The sequence below is a fragment of the Globicephala melas genome, chromosome 5 (assembly GCF_963455315.2).
Source record: "Globicephala melas chromosome 5, mGloMel1.2, whole genome shotgun sequence".
In the NCBI taxonomy this organism is placed as follows: Eukaryota; Metazoa; Chordata; class Mammalia; order Artiodactyla; family Delphinidae; genus Globicephala; species Globicephala melas.
The window spans coordinates 72,170,297-72,192,696 of record NC_083318.1 but is presented as its reverse complement, the minus strand read 5'-3'; the positions used below and the strand labels follow the sequence as shown (position 1 = coordinate 72,192,696).

Genomic DNA, 22,400 nt, shown 5'->3' with positions numbered 1-22,400 from the left:
ACCCAGGCCATGGCAGTGAAAGCCTGGAATTCCAAACACTAGGGCACCAGGGAGCTCGCTGTAATGTGTCATTTTTCTCTAGATGTTTTTAAGATTTGCTTTTTTACCTTTGGCTTTCAACAGTTTGACCTTGGCTGGCCTTCTTTGTATTTATCCTGCTTGGTGTTTGTTGAGTATCTTCAATTTATAAATGTATGTCTTTCACCAAATGTAGGGAATATTCAGCCATTATTTTTCAAATCATTTTTCTGCCCTATTCTCTCTCCTCCCTGTCTGGGATTCCAATTATGTGTATGATATCTAACAGGTTGATTGAGTATCTGTTAATTTTTATTTCAATCTTTCTTTTTTTTCCTTTATTCTTCTCCTTGGATAATTTCCATTGTTCTGTCTTCAAGTCCCCTGGTGTCTCCTCTGTCATCTCCAGTTCTCTGTTAAGTCCATCCAGTGTATTAAGTTTTTAGTTCTGGAATTTCCATTTGAGTCTTTTTTTGTTTGTTTCTATTTCTCTGCCGAGATGTCTTATTTTTTGGTTCACTGTGAATATATTTCACTTTATTGAAGATATTTATAAAAGCTTATTTAAAATCATTGTTTGTTACTTCCAACATCTGGGTCATCCCAGGATTGGTCTCAGTTGCCTCCTTTTATTTTAAGAATATCTTCCGTTTTCCTGGTTCTTCACATATTGTAAGTTTGGGTCATATCTGGGACATAGAGAATGTTCAGTTTGAGAGACTCTGGGTTCTGCTGTTTTTCTTCAGTTAGTTTTAGCAGGTAGTTATCTTGGTTGGACTCACTACAAACTGTTTCCTAGGCAGCAGTTTGACTCTTGGGTCATCCCTTTTGTAACCAGCCAGGTTGCTGTGAGTGTACTCTGTGCATGTGTGTGGCTCAGGGGTCAGCCAGAGATGTGGGTAGACAGAGTTGGGGATACTTTCTCAGATTCCTTCCCTTCTTCTCAGTGGACGTGGTTTCCCAGATTGGATTTTCTGGCTCCTAGACCAGAAAGACTGCATTTTCCCCCATGGATCCCACTAAAGGCTGTGAAACCATGAACTCATTTGTAGCTCTTTTCCTCCACGTGTGGACTCCCCATCTGCCTCCATTGCCTTCAGGTAGTTGCTGTTAGTTTATAGTTATTTGAGTTTATACTTTTCTGGAGGAGTGTTGGAAGGGCAGGATCTTAGTCATTACAGAACTTTTGAACTTTCACTTTAGTAAGGGGGAAATAGACAATAAATGAATAAAAATAAAATATACCTACAGACATACCTTGGAGATATTGTGGGTTTGGTTCCAGATCACTGCAATAAAGTGAATATCACAGTGAAGCGAGTCACACACATGTTTTGGTTTCCCAATACATATAAAAGTTATTTTTACACTATATTGTAGTCTATTAAGTGTGCAATAGTATTATGTCTAAAAAATGTACATACCTTAATTGAAAAATACTTAATGCTAAAAAATGATAACCATCATTGAAACCTTCAGTGAGTCATAGTAGTAACACCAAAGATCACTGATTACAGAGCACCGTAAAGCATAATAATAATGAAGAAGGTTTTAAATATTGTGAAAATTACCAAAATGTGACACAGAAACACGAAGTGAGCAAATGTTGCTGCCAGTACACTTGCTCGACACGGGGTTGCCACAAAACTCCAAATTGAAAGAAACACGCTATGTGCCAAGTTCAGTAAAAGGAGGAATGCCTGTCACGTTAGTTGTAGTTGTGTTGGTTATATTTGTTGCTTTGTTACAAACTTCCCTAAAACTCTGAGACTTAGATCCACTCTGATTCTTTTACTGTAGTTCATGCAGCCATGGGTCGGCGGGGGGGTCGCTGATCCAGCCGGCCTGGGCTGAGCCCGTACGTCTGCATTTCAGCTGTCTCACGGGTGTGTCTGAGGCCGGTGGGGGTGGTGCTCCTGTCTGGGCCTGACTGGGGCACCTCATAGTGAGAACAGCTCTCCTCTGTGGGTCGCTCATCTTTTTCTGGGAAGCAGTGGGCTAGCCTGGGTTACCCTTCTCATGGTGACGGTGGAAGTGCAGGAGAGCAGTCTCATGTTTCATTTAATGTTTCATTTAATATGATACTCATAGTGTAGTAACCCGTTCCCAACTTTTTGACCATTTTAGGCCATTTTAAATGTTTTTTCCATCCTTGATTTGTTGAATGCTTCCTTACTTCTTAAAGCACTTTACATGTATTATCTTATTTCATCCTTACAACAACTTATGAAATAGATACTCTTACTGCTCCCACTTTACAGATGAGGAAGCTGAGGTACAGAGAGGCTAAGTACCTTGCCTAGTGTCATCCGCTTTATAAGTGGCAGAGACAGGATATGGAGTTGGGCAGTCTGCCAATACCCATTCTTGGGTACACAAATGAAAGTATAAAGGATTGTGTCCACATCTCTGACTATTGGAGTGTTGGGTCATAGGATAGTTGTCTCACTTACAGGAGTATGATTTTTGTTTTGCTGCCAATTGACTAGGCATCTCAAAGTTCCTGCTGGGCTAGTTTGTCCCTCCCACTCCAAGACAGCGAAATGCCAGGCAAGCTGGTGAGCTGCTGGAAGGCAGGCACCAGTCGGTGAGCTTTGATAAGTACAGACCCAGAATTGGTGTGGTGTCAGCTGTGCAGGCCAAGAAACAGCCAGGGCTGGGGATGGGTGTGGCTGAGAGCAGTCCAGTCTGCTGGGCCCGTGTGAGCCCAGGCTCCCGGCCAGCTCCAGGTCTGGCTGGTACCACAGACAGCATGGGCATGTTCTACAAAGGACAACACTTCCTGGGCCAGAGGACAGCTCTGTGTGTGTGTGTGTGTGTGTGTGTGTGTGTGTGTGTGTGTGTGTGTGTGTGTGTGAGAGAGAGAGAGAGAGAGAGAGAGAGAGAGAGAGAGAGAGACCCTCCAGCCCATAGCACATTCAGCCCCCGGGCCCCCCACACACTTTGAATGACTAGGCACAGGAGGAAGGGAGTGATTTCTGGGGACTGGCAAGAAGTGCAGACAGCTGAATGGAGGGTGATCATCTGAGCATTAGGTTTTGTTTTTGTTTTTTTTGTGGTACACGGGCCTCTCACTGTTGCGGCCTCTCCCGTTGCGGAGCACAGGCTCCGGACACGCAGGCTCAGCAGCCATGGCTCACGGGCCCAGCCGCTCCGTGGCACGTGGGATCCTCCCGGACCAGGGCACAAACCCGTGTCCCCTGCATCAGCAGGCGGACTCTCAACCACTGCGCCACCAGGGAAGCCCTGAGCAGTAGGCTTTTTAAGGCTCTTGTCCTTTTTCCATTTCCATTGTTATCATTCTGCCAGGCTGAGCTATATGGATACCTGTGTGATATTTCCTGCTTTGAAACAGTGGGGGCAATGAATGGACAGGAAGAGAAATCTGGTTGAGTTTTAATTATGAAAAGCCTGAATCAAAGCTGGACACAGATGAGGTTAAATGGAGGATTTAGGATTTTCTCTTGTTCTGGATTGTTTTCAAGGTAACTGGTAGCTAGAGAGTATACAAAGCCATACCTGACTGACTGCAGTTACGGTTTTTGGTTACCTGTAGGTGTTCAAAGTTTTATCTACTTGTCTATTATGTATTTTGTGCCTAATGCTTTTTTTCTTTTTTTGCTCCAGGTTAGTAGCAAAGATGAAGATTTTCTTGACCTTTCTGTTGATGTGGGGAGCAGAATACATCTATTACCCACTGTCTAAGGTAACCTCATGAATTCTGACAGTGGTCTGAGCTTTTGATCAGGCTAGTGAGTACATGGGGGGAAAAATCTTGTGTTTCTTCAGGACATAATCTTCCTTTCTGTTAAACGAATATAATCCTATTATTTTCTATTTCTTCTTTCCTAAGAGAGATTTAAAAATAAGTGTATGTGGTCTGGAGAAGAGTCCTGCTGAGGAGAGAGAGGATCAAGTGGAAGTCATTAGTCATTACGTTTAAAAATAAGGTTTTGATCTTTAATACAGATGTGTGCTTTGGGCTGTCATCGGCCTCTCTCCCTCTCACACACAGAGACGCACACAATCACAGAGTCACACAATTAAGTTAAAAAGTGCTACAGATGCCTACCATTACTTTCTTTTCCTAAGCTCATCTATTCTGTTATTTAAAACATTGTGGGAATTCCCTGGCGGTCCAGTGGTTAGGATTTGGAGCTTTCACTGCTGCGGCCGGGGTTCAATGCCTCGTCGGGGAACTAAGAATCCCGCAATCTGTGCAGCACGGCCAAAAAAAAAATTATGCACTTTTGAGCTGAGAACCAATGAGGGCATTACCTTTTCCTCCATCTTTCAGCATTGTATGGAGCTCACTTATGGAAAAAAACTTCCTCTTAATTAGGGTTGAGGAAAGGCAAGGAGCCCAGAGTATAAGAGCAACACATTAGTGTAGCTATTGTGCATTGACTCATGTGTTGAAAATGTGCTCAAAGTTGATGTAGAGGCACAATTCCCTTCTCCTGTCCTCACTGTCTTCTCCTCCTTTCGACAAGTGGTCATGAGCGCTTATAATTAGCCCAGCTCTGTTCGGGACACTGGAGGTCAAGGGTGAGCAGCAGGTATGCATCTCATGGTGCTTACAGTCTAGTGGGAATCCATGGACAGGGATCAGTGCTTTGAAGGACATTAAACACGTCTAGAGAGTGCCTGGTATTGGGGGTACCAGTGTAGACCAGGTGGTCGGGTGGGCCTTCCCATTGCTTATGATACCTCAGCTCAGAGGTGTTTTATTGTGTCACTACAAGGCACTATTGATTTTTATTTTTTTGTTTATTTTTTAAAATTTATTCAAGTATAGTTGATTTACAATGTTGTGTTAATTTCCGCTGTACAACAAGGTGATTCAGTTATACATATATATATATATATACATTCTTTTCCATTATGGTTTATCACAGGATATTGAATATAGTTCCCTGTGCTATACAGTAAGACCTCGTTGTTTATCCAGTCTCTCTATAATAGTTTGCATCTGCTAATCCCAAACCCGCAGTCCATCCCTCCCCCCCCTCCCCTCCCTCTTGGCAACCACAAGTCTGTTCTCTATGTCTGTGAGTCTGTTTCCTAGATCAGTTCATTTGTGTCACATTTTAGATTCCACATATAAGTGATACCACATGGTATTTGTCTTTCTCTTTCAAGCCACTGTTGATCTTTTTCAGTGGGAATTGTGTAACAGAATTGTTCTATCAGGAGTTCAGGTTACTTAGAACTCTTTAGACTAGATTAAAGAGACTTGCTGTGGCCATTTGGCTGTTAGAAAGTCATTTTTCAGGTCAAAGGCACCAACTCCAACCTGGAAGAGCGTCCTGGTCCATCTGAGGGTCATGTATCGTGTGAGCTGGGGGCTGATTACTCTCCAGTTCCCAGGATTCTGAGCCTACCCTCACCCCTTAGAGTTACTGCAGCACCTCCTGTTGGTCTGACGTTTCATCCCTTGTCTCCAGATGCCTTGGGTCCAGGTGTCTAGGGTATATTTGTTACCTCTTTGTTTGCAAAGCGTTTTGTGGGCCTGGATGGCCTTTCTTTCTTCTGAATGGTTAAGGTTATGGCACGGGCTCCTAATATTCCTGTGAAAAGCAGCCGGTTTTGATTTCCTCCGGGTTTTGTGTTCACAGGGAGTCGAAAAAGGTAAGGTTGTGCCAGCGCCGGTCGTAGGTGAGGGGGAGGGAGAAAAGGTATTACTTGCCCATTTGTGCTTCTTTGAGAAGGGGAGTTAGTTTGGGAGGCTGACTGTTCCCCTCCCCTCTAAGAAATTCTGGGCTGTTCAGAAGGGCAGATGGCAGTGACTATAGCTTTGAGACCAACCAGGTAAAGGGCTAACTCTAGTTAGTTATAATTCCAAACTTTGGGGAACCTTGTTATAAACAAACGTAACCCAGAATTATGTTTCCCCCCGCCCTTTTCTTTTCCTTGGAGAAGTGTATGTATTGGCGATGCATACCTGATGAAGGCAGGCTAGAGGCATGTGGAGGCGTTAAAGCAGGATGGGTGGGTACGGAATAACCTCAGAGTACCTTCTAAACAACATCAGATTCTCATCAGACTGTCCAGGCTGATATTCCTGAAGGGCCTGCCCCACCCCATCTTACCTCATCCTTAAAATAGACCTTGACTGACTTACCTAGACCTGCCCTCATATATGCCTAAGGTCTCACCTCCCCAACATAAAGAGAGGCCCTGCCAGGTGTCGCCATTCACCGCTGAGAGTTCTGTGATGGGGGTGGCAGCTTTCCAGCCTTTCCCAAAAGAACCAAGTGCAGGAGAAAGTTCCAGGGAATAAATGATGCCAGCTGATGCATTAGCCTTTTCTGTTTGAGACAACAGAGGAGGAATGATCGTGATCTTTTTTGGCCCTTCTCATGGTTTAATTTGCTTTGCATTCTTTAGGGTTTCTTTCTCAAACTAGAATTAGGAGTTTTCTTCTTTAACATCATGCCTGCCTATCTCTTCTGATGTGATACTTTATCATTTGTTTTGATTTTGAGAAAAGTTAAAAATCAAGCTAACATTGTAGGATTTAAATGTAAGATCTCTGCCACCTCCTTCCTGAAGGGCTTTAGATGATCAATTACAGTGTGTTTTCAGTGAACTTTTGTCCCAGAGAAATGATGATATAAATGGTGGTTAATTCAGGATACAGGTCTAGAGGAAGCACTAAAGCCATATTGTAGCTGAGCTATGATTCTAATATTTCACATCTCAGCACCGTGTCTTAGGCAGAGCGAGCCATCTGTATCATAGGAGGATACTGAGAAAGTTTTTTTTTTCCTTTTAAAAAGTTCAGGGATGGCCTCAGGCAAAAACTTAAAATACGTGAATTTTATCTTAATTATCCCCCCCATGTCCTTTTTGGTATTTTTTGTCTTTTGCTTCAGGGACTTAGTCCCTCCCTGTGGTTCCTGCACAGAAACGTACCGTTCTCCTCAAAGGGCTCCATGTTCTGAAACCACTCTGCTCTTCCTGTCATGAAAAATTCCCATTCCCCCAGGGCCAGGGAGGTCAGCCTTTTAGTTCTCCCAAAGCTCTATTTTTTAAATTACTCTATTTTTAAAGAAATGTCTTTTCTGTTCATTTTGGAAACTTCCTCTGTGTGCTAAGTTTACACGCATCCCCATCACACATCCATTGCCATATGCTCATCTATTAGTTTCTCTGTTTCCCTCACTTATGTCTTGGTTTTGGTTGTTATTTATATATGGTGCTTGCTAATATCTGACATGTCTTTCTTTTGGATTTCTTTTTTTGACCTTCTTTAATACTCTAGTCAGTAGTTCTCAAACTTTGGTGCATATCAGAATCACCTGGGGAAGTTGGTAAAAATTGAGGCCCAGGCCATATTCGACTTTTGTGAGCCTGGGCATCTATTTTTAATTAATTTTTGTGGGTGGTTTTGATACCACCAGAGTTTGAGAACCCCCGCTCTAGATCTGTGCTACTCAAACAGGGGTCTGTGGACTAGTGCCGTTGACATCACCTGGGATCTCATTAGTACGGCAGCATCTCAGGTCTCCTCCAAGAATGAGTGCGTGACTCAGAGCCTGCGTCTTGACAAGATTTCCCGGTGCATGAGTGCATGTTAGTATTTGCAAAGCACTGGGGACGGTGGCTCTCAGCCCACGCAGCATACTGGAACCACCTAGGGAGCTTTAAGAACAATAGTGCCTGGTTCTACCTGTAGAGATTCTGTTGTAATTAGGCTTGGGGGAGGGTGAGGGGCGATTGAGATTGTTTTTAAAGCTCCCCAGGTGATTCTGATGAGCAGCTGGGTGAACCACTGCTGCAGATTCTAGAACAAAGCTTCCCAGCTGGTGTGCCCCAGAAGATGGGTTACAGGTGCGTGTAGATCCCCTCAGCTTCTGGGAGGCTGGGCAGAGCCTGGAGCTGCCAGAGGAGCAGCCGCATCGGGTACCCCAGCTCATTTCTACGTAGCACCATTATTTTATGTGGGTCATGACATGAAGATTATTGGGAAGCCTAGCTTGAGAATTCTTTTAAATTCAATTTTTTAGCTATTGTGTGGAGTGAAAAGTTAAGATTTTAATTAAAAATGTATCAAACATAGACATTAAACATGGACATGGTAGCTATCTTTACAACCTAGAGCCATCTTACCCAGGAACATAGTTTTTCTCCATTTTTTTCAAGTTTTCTTGTATACATTTCCATTAGGTTTCATAGTTTCCATTTAAAGGTATGTGTTTCATATTAGATTTGTTCCCAAAGTGTATTTTTAAAAAGTGTTTCATTTCCACTTTGATTCTTTCTAAAGAACTACAAAGGGTTTTGTGCTTTCCCAGTAACCTCTCCTCTGTGCTTTGTTGTAATTTATCCCGTGTCAAAAAGACCTCTCTACTCTCTCCTCTTCTCTTTGATTTTCTCATTGAAAAGTTTCCTCAACCTTTGTTGCCTGCTTTTGTTCCCACAACTGTATAGCATCACCTGACAGATCTGCTCTGCCTCAGTTTCTTGCCAGGGCCACTCTGTTTTCCTAACTTAGCCGCATTTTCCAATTCTCAACTCACAGATGCTCCAGAAGCATCACCCTGTCTCTCCTGTGTCATTGAGCTTCCAGCCAGCTAGGGCTGGGCAGGATGGTGGTTATCTGTGAATCAGGTCTTCACATTAGGTACCAACTTCTGCTATATTTCTACGTAGTGGGTCTACAAAAACTGCTGGTTTTTTTGGCAGGGGGCGGGGAATAAGAGAGAGTCGAAAGTGTTTAATTCCTTATTTGTTGTTGTGCTTGCCTTAGTTATTCTGATTCTTTAGTTGGATAAAGAGATTTGTCTGTGGTAGACTTTCCAAAAATGTGAATCTCCACCGTCACCCGGGCTCATCCCCCCCTTCTCCTTGGTTGTTCCGTTCCGCCCCAATAAACCGTGTGTGGGCCAAGAAGAGATTTCACATCAGTTACTCCGTGAAGAGCTGGCTAGTGTGCATTCAGCTAAGTTTGAGTCTGTATTAGGCATCAAGCGCTTGAAATCTGGGGGTTGAGTGTAATTGCCTTCTAAATTGTTTCCTTGCTTTTCGACCCCCTCCAGTCCTTCCCCCAGAGCGCTGCCAGAAGTGATCCAAAAAGCACTGTCTGATGCTGTCGCCCCTGCAGAGACCAGTTAGAGAGCCACAGGGTCCACACAGCTTCTAAGAAGCGTGCTCTGTACCTTGCATTCATGCCTTTGGGCCTCAGCCTTCACTCTGTCTGGGACCCTGGACTCTTATTCCCCTGGCTCACTTTCCCTTTTTGCGAACCTGACTCAGATATCACCCCTCGGGGAAACGTCCTGAATAATCCCAGTTCATTTCTCTGTCCTCTGTGCTTTCCCCTGGACTTTATACACACGATTCTCTCTTTGTTCCTTTGTTCAGCCAACACACATTATTGAGGGCCGTTGTGGGTTGGGCCTGTTCTCAGTGCTGAGGTTCTAGCAGTGAGTGAGACAGACAGGGTGACTGCTCACACAGAGGGGAGGCGGCTGATCCAACAAACAGGAGGATGCTTCAGATAGTGATAAGTGCTCAGAAGAAAACAAGACAGCAGTAGAGTAGGGGCTGGACGGGTTTGGAGAGAGTGGCTGGGGAAGTCCGCTCCAAAGAGGTGACATTTAAGCTGAGCTCTGAGCAGTGAGCAGGGCCAGCCATGGAAGCATCTGGAAAGAAGCTGTCAGTGCAGGGGAAATTGCAGCAGCAAATGCCCCGAGGCAGGGAGAGCGTGGCACTCAGGAGCTACACAGAAGGCCAGCCGGCGGGGCTGGAGCAGAGTGAAGGAGATGGGGTGGGGCGGGAGGTGGGTCAGAAGAGCAATCAGGACTCTGAGGACAGGCGGTCTGTTGGCCATAGTGAGAAATTTGGATTTTATTCCTGATTGCACCGAGAAACTATTGGAGGATTTTAGGCAGGGGAGTCAATCGTGTGAAATGATTTATGTTTAGCCTGCAGTGAACACTAAGTGTTGCAAGTGGCTTCTTGCACGTGTCTCTGGTAGACGGCGAGCTGTGTGAGGGCAGGCATTCTCTGCGGATCCCCAGCCCCTAGCCCAGGGTACTGTCACTAGCCACTGGGGAATTTAATGAATGAACAACCTATGTGTTCTCTTGATAAGCTCTGTTTAAGTGGTTGAGTCATTGACACCATGTAAATACCATTTTCTATTTAATAAATCTGATTATTCTGGCGCTAGGACACTCCCTATGAATAAGGAAATGTCATAGACTTTTTCAAGACTCTGGGGTATTATGATATTCTCAATGTTACTCAGCCTTTGAAGCAGTACCACAGGAATGTTAAGTAGGATCTCAGTGACCAGAGAAGAATGAAAAGCCATGACATTTAAAAAATGAAAACCATAGGTAGTACAGTAAAACCTCATGATAAGGTGAATACAGATATAACATCCCAGTGGCATTTGTTCTCAGGAGGCAGGCTGACATTATCTTCCGGCGTGTGGGGAGGTGGGGAGTAAGGGCTTGGTAGACATCTCCTGATCATCTGGGACTTTCTTAGTTCAATACAAGGGCCACTGAACATGCTTTAAATTTTATTATCTTTACTTTTGTGCTCTTTGAAAATACAGACCACCTGAGACAGACCATTTTCATTAACCACGTAATAAGGACACCTTGCATTTTGTATGACTGACATTTTTGGACTCGACTTTCACTGAAATGGTTGGCTTTTACTAGAGTTAGTATTTTTCCATTGTAATTTTTAAAATTTTATTTTGTATTTATTATTTTTTTTTGCAGTACGCAGGCCTCTGTTGTGGCCTCTCCCGTTGCGGAGCACAGGCTCCGGACGCACAGGCCCAGCGGCCATGGCTCACGGGCCCAGCCGCTCCACGGCATGTGGGATCCTCCCGGACCGGGGCCCGAACCCGTGTCCCCTGCATCAGCAGGCAGACTCCCAACCACTGTGCCACCAGGGAAGCCCTCCATTGTAATTTTATTTCCAATTTACAGGTACTCTCTGTTAAACCCTGAGTTTTTTTCCAATCAGTTGGAAATCCTAATTTAGATCTATCTATGTCCCATTAAATAAAGCTATACTTGAAAATCTCTCGTGGTGAAATCATAACCCAGCCCAGTGGACATGCTCTAACGCATCATAGCACCTGCTTCTAAGAAGGATCTTTTCTCATTACTTCTTTCCCCACATTCACTTAAAAATTACCCTACAGGTAATAGGGGGTTTAAAACATGGTAAACTGAGTGCATTTTGGACTTCTTTTAAGTTGAAAATATTTTTCTCTGCAGAGACTTCAGCAACACAGAAACACTGTGTAGTGAACAGAAGTATTATTGTGAAACGTGTTGTAGCAAACAGGAAGCCCAGAAAAGGTACGTAAAGGGTTTAGCTCAGGGGGTGGCTTTGTGTCGTCAGAAGGAACCAGACAATGGAGCCCGACAGATCTGATTTTTGAATCCCAGTTCCATGGGCTTGTAGCCAAGTAGCTTTGGAGAAGTCAGTTACCTTCCTCACTGGTAAAATAGGGTAAGAATGCCTACCTGGGGAAGTTGCCCTTTCGTCTGATCGTTTGTTCATCTGTTTGTTCATTCATTCATTCAACGTGCCAGATACTTGTGCTGGGGAAACAAGTGGTGAGCAAGTATAAGCAACTCTCCTCTTGGGGCTAAAGACAAATTATAAAACGGATTTGGCAGAGCACATAACACATAGTGGCCACCCGATAATATTGTTAGTGTTGCCTAAATATTGGAACTCCTTATTTAGAAGACAGGCAAAAAAAAAAGAAAGAAGAAAGAAAAAAATCATTTAATAAGGACTCATGAGGAAATCAATATCATCAGTTTGTGGATAGGTGATAAGAAAGTTATCATATTCTGAGTTGATACAGGACCCAGAGTTGCCCATCTTTTTACCAGCACCAGCCAGTTCCAGCTCTTGGACAGTGTGAAATAGCCAGTCCTTCCCTGTATTCTGTCACCCAGAAGCCAAGAAACTTGACATTTTAATTATCCTGTGAAGCCTTACTGTGAGTTAAGTTTACCCTGCCCATGGTTGTGGTATATTCGGGGTAACTCACAGACACCCATTCCTGCCGCCTAAAACCCTCAGGGGTCTAGAGCTGAGCTCGAAATAGTTTCTCTGCCCAGCCTCCCAGCCCTCCATCCTCAGACACGCACATCTTTTCCTGGTGCATCAAAACTTAAGACAGGTTAGTCACTGGGGTGGCAGGCAGGAGTTAGCACTTGCTAGTGGTCGAGGAACTCACCTCTGCTCCCACCCACGTAATCTAGGTCTTCCTATGGGGCATGAAGGTGTTTTCTGTTTAGCCCTGGAGGTTTATACATTAAAATGTCATGTTCCTGAATAATACAGGGTTCACTATAAATCTTATGTTTCTGCTGATGTTGGTATTTTGCTTATTTTTATGAACAGGGTTTTTACTCCATAGATTTCTGAGTGATATTCTCTTAAAATTTGTCCTTTACAAATAATATGCATTGAAAATGTGCACAAGTTGAACAGCATTTACACTGATTCAGGACCTTCATAGAGGGGGTCCTGGAAGGCAACCAGAAAATCCTCTATTCTAGCAGAGTTATCCACGTAAAACTGTGGTCTTTGTGACTTCCTACCAAGGAATATTAATGGTCATCTAGTGAAAAAAGCTTTCCATGTTTATGTAAGTTGGCGAAATGCTGCATCAAACACAAAAGAAAATCCTTTTCTGCAGCATTTCTCAAATCCCTCAGTATGCCAATGTGTGAGGAGGAACTTCAGAATAGAAGGGAGCATTGTGCAGACTTGGCCCCAGAAACCCCACATCCGTTAACATCTCCGGGGCTCTCATGAGCCTGTTTGGGTAAACGTAGCCCTAAGCCAACCCTTGCGTTCACAAGCGAAGAACCTGAGAGCCAGAGAAGGGAAATCGCTGGCCCAGAAGCACAGGGGTAGGGAGGGAGAGTGGGCGCAGCATGCCTGGTTGCCTGATGGCCCGCAGTGGGCAGCATCTGAGGCGTCCCTGCTGGTCGGTCCTCAGAACCTGTGCGTCCAGACTGCACCCTTCCGCTTGTCCTCGCCGCAACCTCCTTCTCTCAGAAACTCTCCCCCCTCGTCTCCATTATCTCAGGGTGAGGGGGTTTGTCCAAATACTGTTCTCCCTGGGAGGCAGAGGGCAGTGACGCAGAGCAATTGCACATATTTTCATTGGTACGAAAGTTCTGGGATGTCTCCTTTGACCACACAGAGACACCTCCCCCGCCCCCGTTGTGCTTTTCCCTGCTGGCTAGGCTCCAGCTAGCCGAGCCTGTAGAAGTCAGCTCCACGTAAGCGAGCATCCTTTCATTCTTGCGAGTGGTTTGGCCGTTTGCTGGTTTGAATTTTGTTGGACCCCTCCTGCTCTCCATTTGTGCAGGTGGCGTTGTATTCTCTTCCTCTCATGGGGGTTGGCTACCACTGATTTTCTACGTCATGGTTTCTTAGGATGAGAGTCAAAAAGCTGCCCATGATTTTGGCCCTGCACCTCAAGCGATTCAAGTACATGGAGCAGCTCCACAGGTACACCAAGCTGTCTTACCGGGTGGTCTTCCCCCTGGAACTGCGGCTCTTCAACACCTCCAGCGACGCAGTGAACCTGGACCGCATGTACGACCTGGTCGCGGTGGTGGTCCACTGCGGCAGGTGAGGGCAGGTGGGGAGCGCGGCGTGGGAGAAGCGGGAGGGCTGTCCCCGGGCCAGGTGGACCCCGCCGCACCCTTCCCGGCTGGTGAGACTCAGCGGTAATGGTGCTTTGGGGAGTCTCCTCCAAGCTCTGGTTTATCTATCACCTCAAAATGAATCTAAACGTACATACATAAAATAAGTTAATAAAAAATAAATTAAAAAAGTAAAAAATAAAACAGTTGCGTTATAATAAAAATAATCTAAACGTTCTCTCATAAGGGAAATACTAAGTCTCCATTGGATATAAATGATGCTTATGGAGTTTGAAATCACATGGAGAAAGAAATGTTTATGCTATGATTTTAATTAAGAAACCAGGTTACACGTATAGTATGATCTCAGAAGTGGTTTAAGATGTGTGAATAAAGACTGGAAGCAGTAGATGGAATTTAAAAATTTTTTGGCATTTTGAATGATTGAAATGTACTCTTAACAAATATTCTTTATTCAGTTTTTAGTCTTTCCCCAATATTCTATAGTAACTGTATAATCAGAAAAAAAGGGAGTAAGAGAGAGGGCCCCTAGATGTAGAGAAGCAAAGTGTCTTTGCTGGAAGTCTTTTGAGGAAGTCTTTTGTATTCCGTAATTTGGTGTAAAGCCTGGAAAAGTCTGCCGGAAATTCACCTCTTTGCTATCCTTTGCTCACTGGGACGGGTTTGTGTCCCCTCCCTGGGATCAGCACGCCGTCACCCTTATAGGTTTCAGATTAGGGCCTGTCACAGAGCAGGTGTCTTCTCCTCTCCATTCTCCTGGATTGGGTTGTGGTGAACAGACCATTACCAAGAGGATGCGTGGTTCCCTGTGGAGGGATGGATGGATTGATTTCTTGCCTTGTACTGAGTGGATGGTATCAGAAACTGTGGCTTCACCTCTGAAGCACCTCATGTTTTGTCTCATGCGGAGTAACTTTAAGTCACGGGTTATTGCCTTACGTTCTCAGAAAGTTGTATTTGTCGGTCAGTTGTAAGCCATCTTTCTGTTTCCCCTGAAGAATACTTCTAGCGGTTCATTCTTTTAAAGAACAGAGGGATTCAGCGATCTGGAAACTAGCCATGAACACTGGATCGGGAGGAGGTCTTGGGGGCAGGCAGAGCCTGGTACCTGGAGGGTCTCTGGTGGCCGAGGTGGGCAGTGTGGACAGGAGGTGGAGAAGCAAAAGCAGTCAGGTGTGTAGGGTACGCAGGGGTTTTCAGTATGTATCTCTGTGGGTGCTGACTCTGGTCCCTGGGAACGCTGGTGAGGGCAAGGCAGAGACCCACTTATGAGAACTGGGGGACAAGTAGGAGGCTGGGTTCTAGAATAGTCAGTGTCTGTAACTGGGGCACAAGGTCAGAGCAGCCCTGGCAGCAAGGCTGAGCTGGTGCCGAGTCACGCATGCTACTAATGAGGATTCTTTAAATTCCTCCCCGTTAGAGGTGAATTGTTCCCATACACGAAGCAGGTGGCTTCTGGCCGTGGGCTCTGGAAAGCTCTGAGGTTAGGGAGCTCAGCCCTTCCTTCTTGTGCCAGGACCCCCGGCCCACAGTTGCCCCAGGTGCACAGCCTCCTTCATTGATTTCTCCTGCAAGCATTTTTAAACCCTTGTTTCCTGGGTTCCGTAGCAAGATCTGAAGTTACAGCAGTGAACGGGACACACAGGGGCCCTACCCTCACGAAGCTGGGCATCTAGTGGGAAAGACAGATAGTTAATAAGTAAACGCACCAGGCTGCTACCACCAAAACCAAACCACTGCAAAATCACTTTATGATTTTGCTTAGTGCTATGAGGAACGATCGGGGCAATGACAGAGAGCAACGGAGACACCTCTTTAGGGAAGGTGGTCGGCAAAGATTTATCTACCGAGATGACATTTGAGCTGAGGCCTAAGGAATAAAAAGAGCAGAGAAGGCAAACATGGGTGAAGGCAGTTTCAGGCAATTTCCAGCGGGCACAGCACCGAGATGGGAACGGTGATGTGTATGAAACAGAGGAGGCCTGTGGGCTGGAGCTCGGGGGGAGGGGAGAGAGTGGCCTGACAAAGGTGCGAACAGACCCTTTGGGGCATGCTGTATTTAAAGAAAGCAAGCTAAGGCAAATTCAGCTTTCCAATTTTGATGGTGCGTCGAAAAAACAAAACAAAACTCTAGATTTAGAGTTAAAAATTCCCTCAGTTGTGCAGACCCAACTACATAGTAGCTGCTGTTTGGTGGTTCTTTCTGCTTTGTGTAATGTATCTTTTTGTTTTCGTGCTTGTTATTATACATTTTAGTGTCACATCTTTCTAAAACTTGAACCAGATCACGTCATTCCTTAAAATTCCCCAGTGTCTTCCTGGCTCTCTCACAGCAGAGTCCAGAATCTTCGCCGCGATATCCCATTCCCGTCCCTCCTTCACCCCGGGCTCACTGGACTCTGGCTGCCTTGCTGTTGGGGGAACACGCCAAGAACTATTCCCACCCCTACGCCTCCCCCAGACCTTTGCACTCGCTCTTTCCCATTCCCGACACTTCCATCACGTGGTCACGTGGCTACACACACACACACACACACACACACACACACACACACACACACACACACACACACACACACACACACACACACACACACACACACACACACACACACACACACACACACACACACACACACACACACACACACACACACACACACACACACACACACACACACACACACCCCGCTTCCCCTTCCGTCAGGGAAATTCCTTCTGTTCAACTGTCCTGTCATCAGAGAGGCCTTCTTTCACCACGTTGTATCAAATACCGCCTTCCCTCTATCGCTCACCAGCCCATTGCTCTGCTGTATTCTTCACGGCACTTGCCACCAATTGAAATATATTTGTATTTTAGTTTGTTTATTACCTCTCCAACCCTCATCTCAAGCGAGTGGGGGCTTTGTTTCGTTTTCTGCTTTTTAGCCCGACAGCCAGGATGGGTCTGGCACATAGTGGGTGTACCAAAATTATGTGTTAATATTCGTTGAATTTGAATGTCTGTTTCCCCCAGCAGATTGCGAGTCCTTAGAAGACTAAGATGAGGTTTTTCTCATCTTTCTCTTATGCCCAGCACAGCTCCGGCCCCTGGGTGTCCCTCCGTGAGTTATGGCCAAAGGAATGTGGAAATAGACATATATACCAAGTTCTCTGTCCTGAAGATAGAGGGTTTTTTCCCCTAGTAAATCACTGCATGTAGAGAGCTACATAGAGTTTTATGGAGAAATAAATGTTAACTTGGTGACTTTCTTTGTTCTTTTCCAGTGGTCCTAATCGTGGGCATTATATTACTATTGTGAAAAGTCATGGCTTCTGGCTTCTGTTTGATGATGACATTGTAGAGGTTGGTATGCAGATGATTGTATCAGAGAGAAGTGGGGCAGAGACGGTGTTTGGGGATGTGTGTGTGTGGACATTTTCTAAAGTAGGCCTGTTTTCCCATAATCTGACTTGAAAACAACTTACATTTCTCTCAAAACTAAATTCTGCTGCTCCCCATTTTCTCTGGAAGGGGAGAAGGGGTGTGATCGTGGACTCATCAATACTGCGTTCTTGTTAACTGATTAGCCGTAGACATGGGATCTCTTTGCCGCCCATGTGTAAGTTCTGTTTCCTACAGTGACTAAAGCCCTCTCTGGGACCAGATAATAAACTTCAAAGTTCTATTAAAATTCTTTTATTATACCAAATTTTTCTTGTATTGATTATTATTTTAAAATAAATATTTTTTCAATCTGTTAAACCTGGAAATCTTTATATGATACCAAAGTATTCCACATATTCATTTTGTTTTAAAGGAATACTAGCTGGAGAGAATTCCACACTCAAAGACGTGGTCTCTTTTAGCCCACTTAAGGTAGCACTAAAGGGAAGAAACTCTTATGGCCTGAAAGAATTAAGGTTATTCCCAAGAGCTCCCCCAGTTTACCATTTGAAAGATGCAAGTCCTGGCTTCTTCCAAGAGCGCCCACCTATGGTTGCTGATAGATTAAAGGGTGGCTTTCTTCCCCAACGATATGCAATGTATGTAATCATGTCCCTCTGTCAGGTCTGTGGAGCTATCCATTTGCTATTGAAAGTTCCCAATTTTATGATAGTGTTTCTTACATTTTCTTGTGCATTCCATTAGTGTTTCTTTCCTTCTCCCAGGAATCATGTTAAACCGTTGTATTGTTTTCTCTTTTGCTTGCAGAAAATAGATGCCCAAGCTATTGAAGAATTCTATGGCCTGACATCAGATATATCAAAAAATTCAGAATCTGGATATATTTTATTCTATCAGTCAAGAGAATAACTTAAAGGACTGTGGGACTAATTCGAGTGGGGAAATGTTCAAAGCACTCTTACCTGGTTTCTCTGCAGACGTCCCTCTTCCCCAGCGGCCCACCAGCGGCGTGGCTCCGAGTTCAGGGGTCTGGCTGTGTGACTCTCCCCCTTCGTTTTTCTACATGCAGCACTACTCGTGGTTTTATGTTAGTCTGAGGTAGAGTTAACTGCAATCAGATTGTAGTAAGTTTTAGATGAATAACATTTGCTAATTTTAGGATCAGGTACATGCCATGCCACTGGCTGTGTCTGGCTGAATTAGAATGACATTTCCTATGAACGTCGACAGTCTTTTTGGGGGTCTTTGCTCATCTTCCTAAATGGCTTCCGGGGTCTCCTTTCAATGCATTCCTTTAACTTGTCCCTGGAAACACCGCTTCCCGTTTTTAGCTTCTCTGCCTCTTTTCTGACAGAAGGACAGAAGAATGGGGTAGATACTCACCTTTTAGAGCTGCAACTATAGCTTTAAGTTTTGCCAGTGAAAATGTTTAAAAGTGAGTAACCTCGAAACTGAATTCATCCTCCGGGTGGAACAGGGTGAACAGAAGCCGTTCGCGGTTGCTAGCGGCTGCCCGGGGCTGAGCTCACCCAGCCATGAGAATTCCAGAGGCTGAGGAGGTGTGGGGCTCAGGGCAGGCAAAGCCAAGAGGAGGTAGCTTTTGTGCACAGTGGAAAGTTGCTTTTCTTATCTTTCTACCAAAACCAAGTTTCAGGAAAATAGCTCTATGCTCTTTGTTTTTAGTGATGCTTTTCTTCTGTCCTGTGAGTTGTATCTCCTTTATCCGGCGCTGCTAAGCTTCCCAAGGTATCTTTCCGATCCTACTGGTGTTTCACAGTCAGTGGTGGCAGAGCTGAGACACCACAGGGACTGCCTTGCGCCCAGCTCTCCTTAGCTGGGCAGCACCAACACCGTCCTTTCCCAGGAAGAACGAAGGCTCTGCACCTTTCCTCCCATCAGCCACATTGTACAGCTGTTCACGTTTTAGCATTTCAGTCTGTGTACTGAGGCCCTGGCAAGTTCCAGGGCTAACATGGAACCTTCCCTACAGGAGATACTGGAGTTAGCTGGGGATGCAAGTGGGTCAAAGGAAGTGTCAGTGGGCGGGTGGAGGGATGAACAAAATGGTGGCGTTTCTTTGGCTCAGACTCCCAGGATGCTTGACAAACGGAGTTTTTTGGAAGAACCTCATCTCACCGTAGTTACTTTTTGTTACATATGTATTTATTAAATCTTTTGAGTATTGGCACCTTTTATTAAAAGGGTCGATACAGTGTTTTGCTGTTGAGCTGGTTTTTGGTTTCCTACAAATGTTATGAGTTGTAGATCTTGGCTTCCTTTGGGAAGACAGTTGACTTCCATGCGCTATAATATACTGTGAACCTGTTATTTTGTTACCTAATAAATCAGCGAAGGAACATGTAAACTTGTGGCATAATGTGAACTAAAATTGAAATTGAAAATGTTACTGGCCATTTTGCGACAATTAAGAGCATAGCACTTTATCTAGATGAAAACTGGATTTCTTATCTTTGAAGTATCTTGAACTGTTTGTCGCTCACAACTTACATAAGCATGCCAACACTTCATCTGTTCATGCTTGAAGTGAAATGTTTTACTTTTCACTGGAGAAGACAAAAGCAGGGTGATCTTCATGTTATTGTTTTATAAAAGTGATGAAAATATACCTTGCCTTGTTTAGAGGTGAATTCATATTTATAAATAGTTTGTCTTTTTTTCCTCCACAAAACTTATGCAGTAATGGCGTACCTGGAAGGTGTGTTTTTATTCTCTTTTAAGGAGAGACACTTTCCAGTTGAAGGTGACTGTTAGAGGGAACTGTTTGTACTATACATAAACCATATATTTGACTGCAGGTTGCAAAGTTTAAAAAAACCCTGATTGATCCCTAATATATTTGGAACTGATACATGAGAAAAACTATGAAAATTATCTTTGAAATGACTCTTGAAGCTAATTTATTAGAAAAAAAATTTTCAGTTGGAAGTCTAAGGAAATAATATCTGAATGCTAAGTCATAGATTCATTTTTTTTTTTTTGACGTGTAAAAAGTTTTTCCCAGTGACTTAACTGAAATAATGCCTTTTAGTAGAAAAGGTCAGTTAAAATTCAATATTCACGGATAAATTCTTGGACTAAAAAAATAAGTATCGAAGCTAACACAGAGACACTAAAATGGTTGTGTGTTGCAGGAAAAGAAGATTGAAAAAAAGACCAAAACACACTTATCCGCCAACACTCCATCAGTTTTTTAAACTTTAGAGCTATCTGGGAACTTCTTCCCCCTTCCTCTTTACTAAACGAAAGAAACACGAGGCAGCTACATTTCCCCCTCAGTCATTTCACTTTATGTGAAGACTAGAGCACATAAACACTTCTTTATTTTTCATCCCTCATTCATTGTGTGAAGCAGAGATGGTGTGGGATGTGTGAGACCATTCTGAGGTCAACAATAGCACAAAGGCTCAGCAATATTCCCTCAAGTGGCCAGGGTTTTTGTGTGTCGTTTTCTGGCAGGAATGAGCAGGCCTGCTGTATTCCTTTTAACTGCTGGGTGTTTTAAAATAAGTTGCAGTGTTTTCCACCTTAAAAAGAGAAGGAATATTTGCTTTATTGGTTACTTCTTGTTTAACATCTAGATTATGTTACAGTGTGATAAAACCTTCATTTGTTTGAAAGTCCATGTTGGTAGAATGCTGACGCCCAGTCCTGTTATTCTGATGCGTTTTCCATTCCGAGGCAACACGAAGTGGGCTGGTTTGAAGAGAGCCAAGGAGCAGCCCAAGAGGGTGGTGCTTTGACTAGGAAACCAGTCATACTGGTTTTATAGCCTGGTATATTTTGGATTTCAGATGAAATGGGGAAAAAAATGATGGAAATGGTCCCTGTGCATTTATTTTCATGGATACCCTTAATTTTCATGGGCATGCCTAACAATGAAACTATGTTCTAACTGGGGCTTAGGGCTTATTTTAGATATTGGAGTGTAGCTTTATTACAGATGGATTTTATCTTTAAACATTGCATTTTGATCAACTTTGTATATTCATGTGTATTAAAATATTGTGCACTAAATGTTTTGCCCTCGTTTGCTATTATATGGTCAAGGCATTTATCAGCACTAGTGTGATTAACTCATGTAAGTGGCATGGGTCAGGGAAAATGATTTCCTATGTTTCTGCCTAATTAAATTTGTTTTTCGGTATTGCATTAATTTATTTTGGCTTCCATTTCTGTATAACCAAAAGAGTTACTGTATTTGTGTGGCATTCATTTATTTGACTTTGTTGCTAAAAATTTTTTTTTTAGTTTTTATTTAAAATAATCTGTACCTTTTTTTTTTTAATGTAACCAATTCAAGCACTTTAAGCAATAATGTCAATCTTGTGAAACTTCAATCAGTTTAACACCCTGCCTCTAAAATTGTTGACAAAAAATAAATAAATAAAGAGGAATTCTCTTCCTAGAGAATTCTATCTCGGTAGCATTATACACATGGACTTAAAATCCTTTTCATAAAATGTGAGTCATTGGTAAGCCTCCTGTCCAGGTAATCATTACAAACCCAATTTTGAAGCATTGTAGAGAATATTCTGGTCATTGTAATAATGGACGTGTAATAATAACGTACTGTCCACGTTCATAAAGTTAGTGTTCTGGAGATATCTCACCTCTTTTTTGATTGAGAAAGATCAGCACAATTAATCCAGAAACCTTTGTCTGGGGAAGAGCAAACTGAGACTATCAGTGAAAAAAAGTATTAGGGTAGGTATATTAGGCATCACAGTGAATTGCTTAGCAGCGATTTTGCATAGAAAATACCCTTTACCAGTTACGAAATAAAAGATCCATTCCCAAAATAAGAAAGTGGCTTCCAGCTCTTTGATCCCATCAGCATTTGGTTTCTAGGAAAGGGTAGGAGTGCGGTCCGGGCACTGGTGTACTGCCAGCAGCCCCAGGCTTCTGGGCGGGGTCTGAGCTGCAGTGACCCCAGCGGGGTGCGCACCGCTCCCTCCATTGGTCTGCCAGAAGCGGGCCAGTGCAGGCCCATGTTCTAAGGTCTCAGAGCGTGGCCCTCCCAGGGCTGAGACTCAAGCTTGCTGTTAAAATGTGTAAGGCTCTTCTTCCCCCCTAACCAGTCACTTCAAGGGGTCCGTGTGTGGATAGGAGATTGTCATTTGAATGCATTTTCCTGGGCCCAGTGATGGGAATAAAACCCCACAGACCAAGAGCGAGGCAATGTGCCTTGAAGTCTCCCGGTTTCCATCCATCTTCTCCCAGGGCAGCTCAGTTGAACCTGGCTGAGCTGGGACAGGCTTGCTGGGGAAGAGCCTGCATCCACCATGACGGCCATG

General features: G+C 44.0%; 1 protein-coding gene across 1 annotated transcript in view; it reads left to right on the top strand.

The window, feature by feature from the left end:
* Positions 1-21,537, top strand: part of USP46 (ubiquitin specific peptidase 46) — a 62,542-nt gene extending 41,005 nt beyond the window's left edge. Inside the window, 6 exon segments of the mRNA XM_030880519.3 lie at positions 3,646-3,690; positions 3,693-3,724; positions 11,271-11,354; positions 13,465-13,662; positions 16,965-17,043; positions 17,893-21,537. Coding sequence (XP_030736379.1) covers positions 3,646-3,690; positions 3,693-3,724; positions 11,271-11,354; positions 13,465-13,662; positions 16,965-17,043; positions 17,893-17,994 — 540 coding nt within the window. The 3' untranslated portion in view covers positions 17,995-21,537.
* Positions 21,538-22,400: the final 863 nt, after the last annotated feature.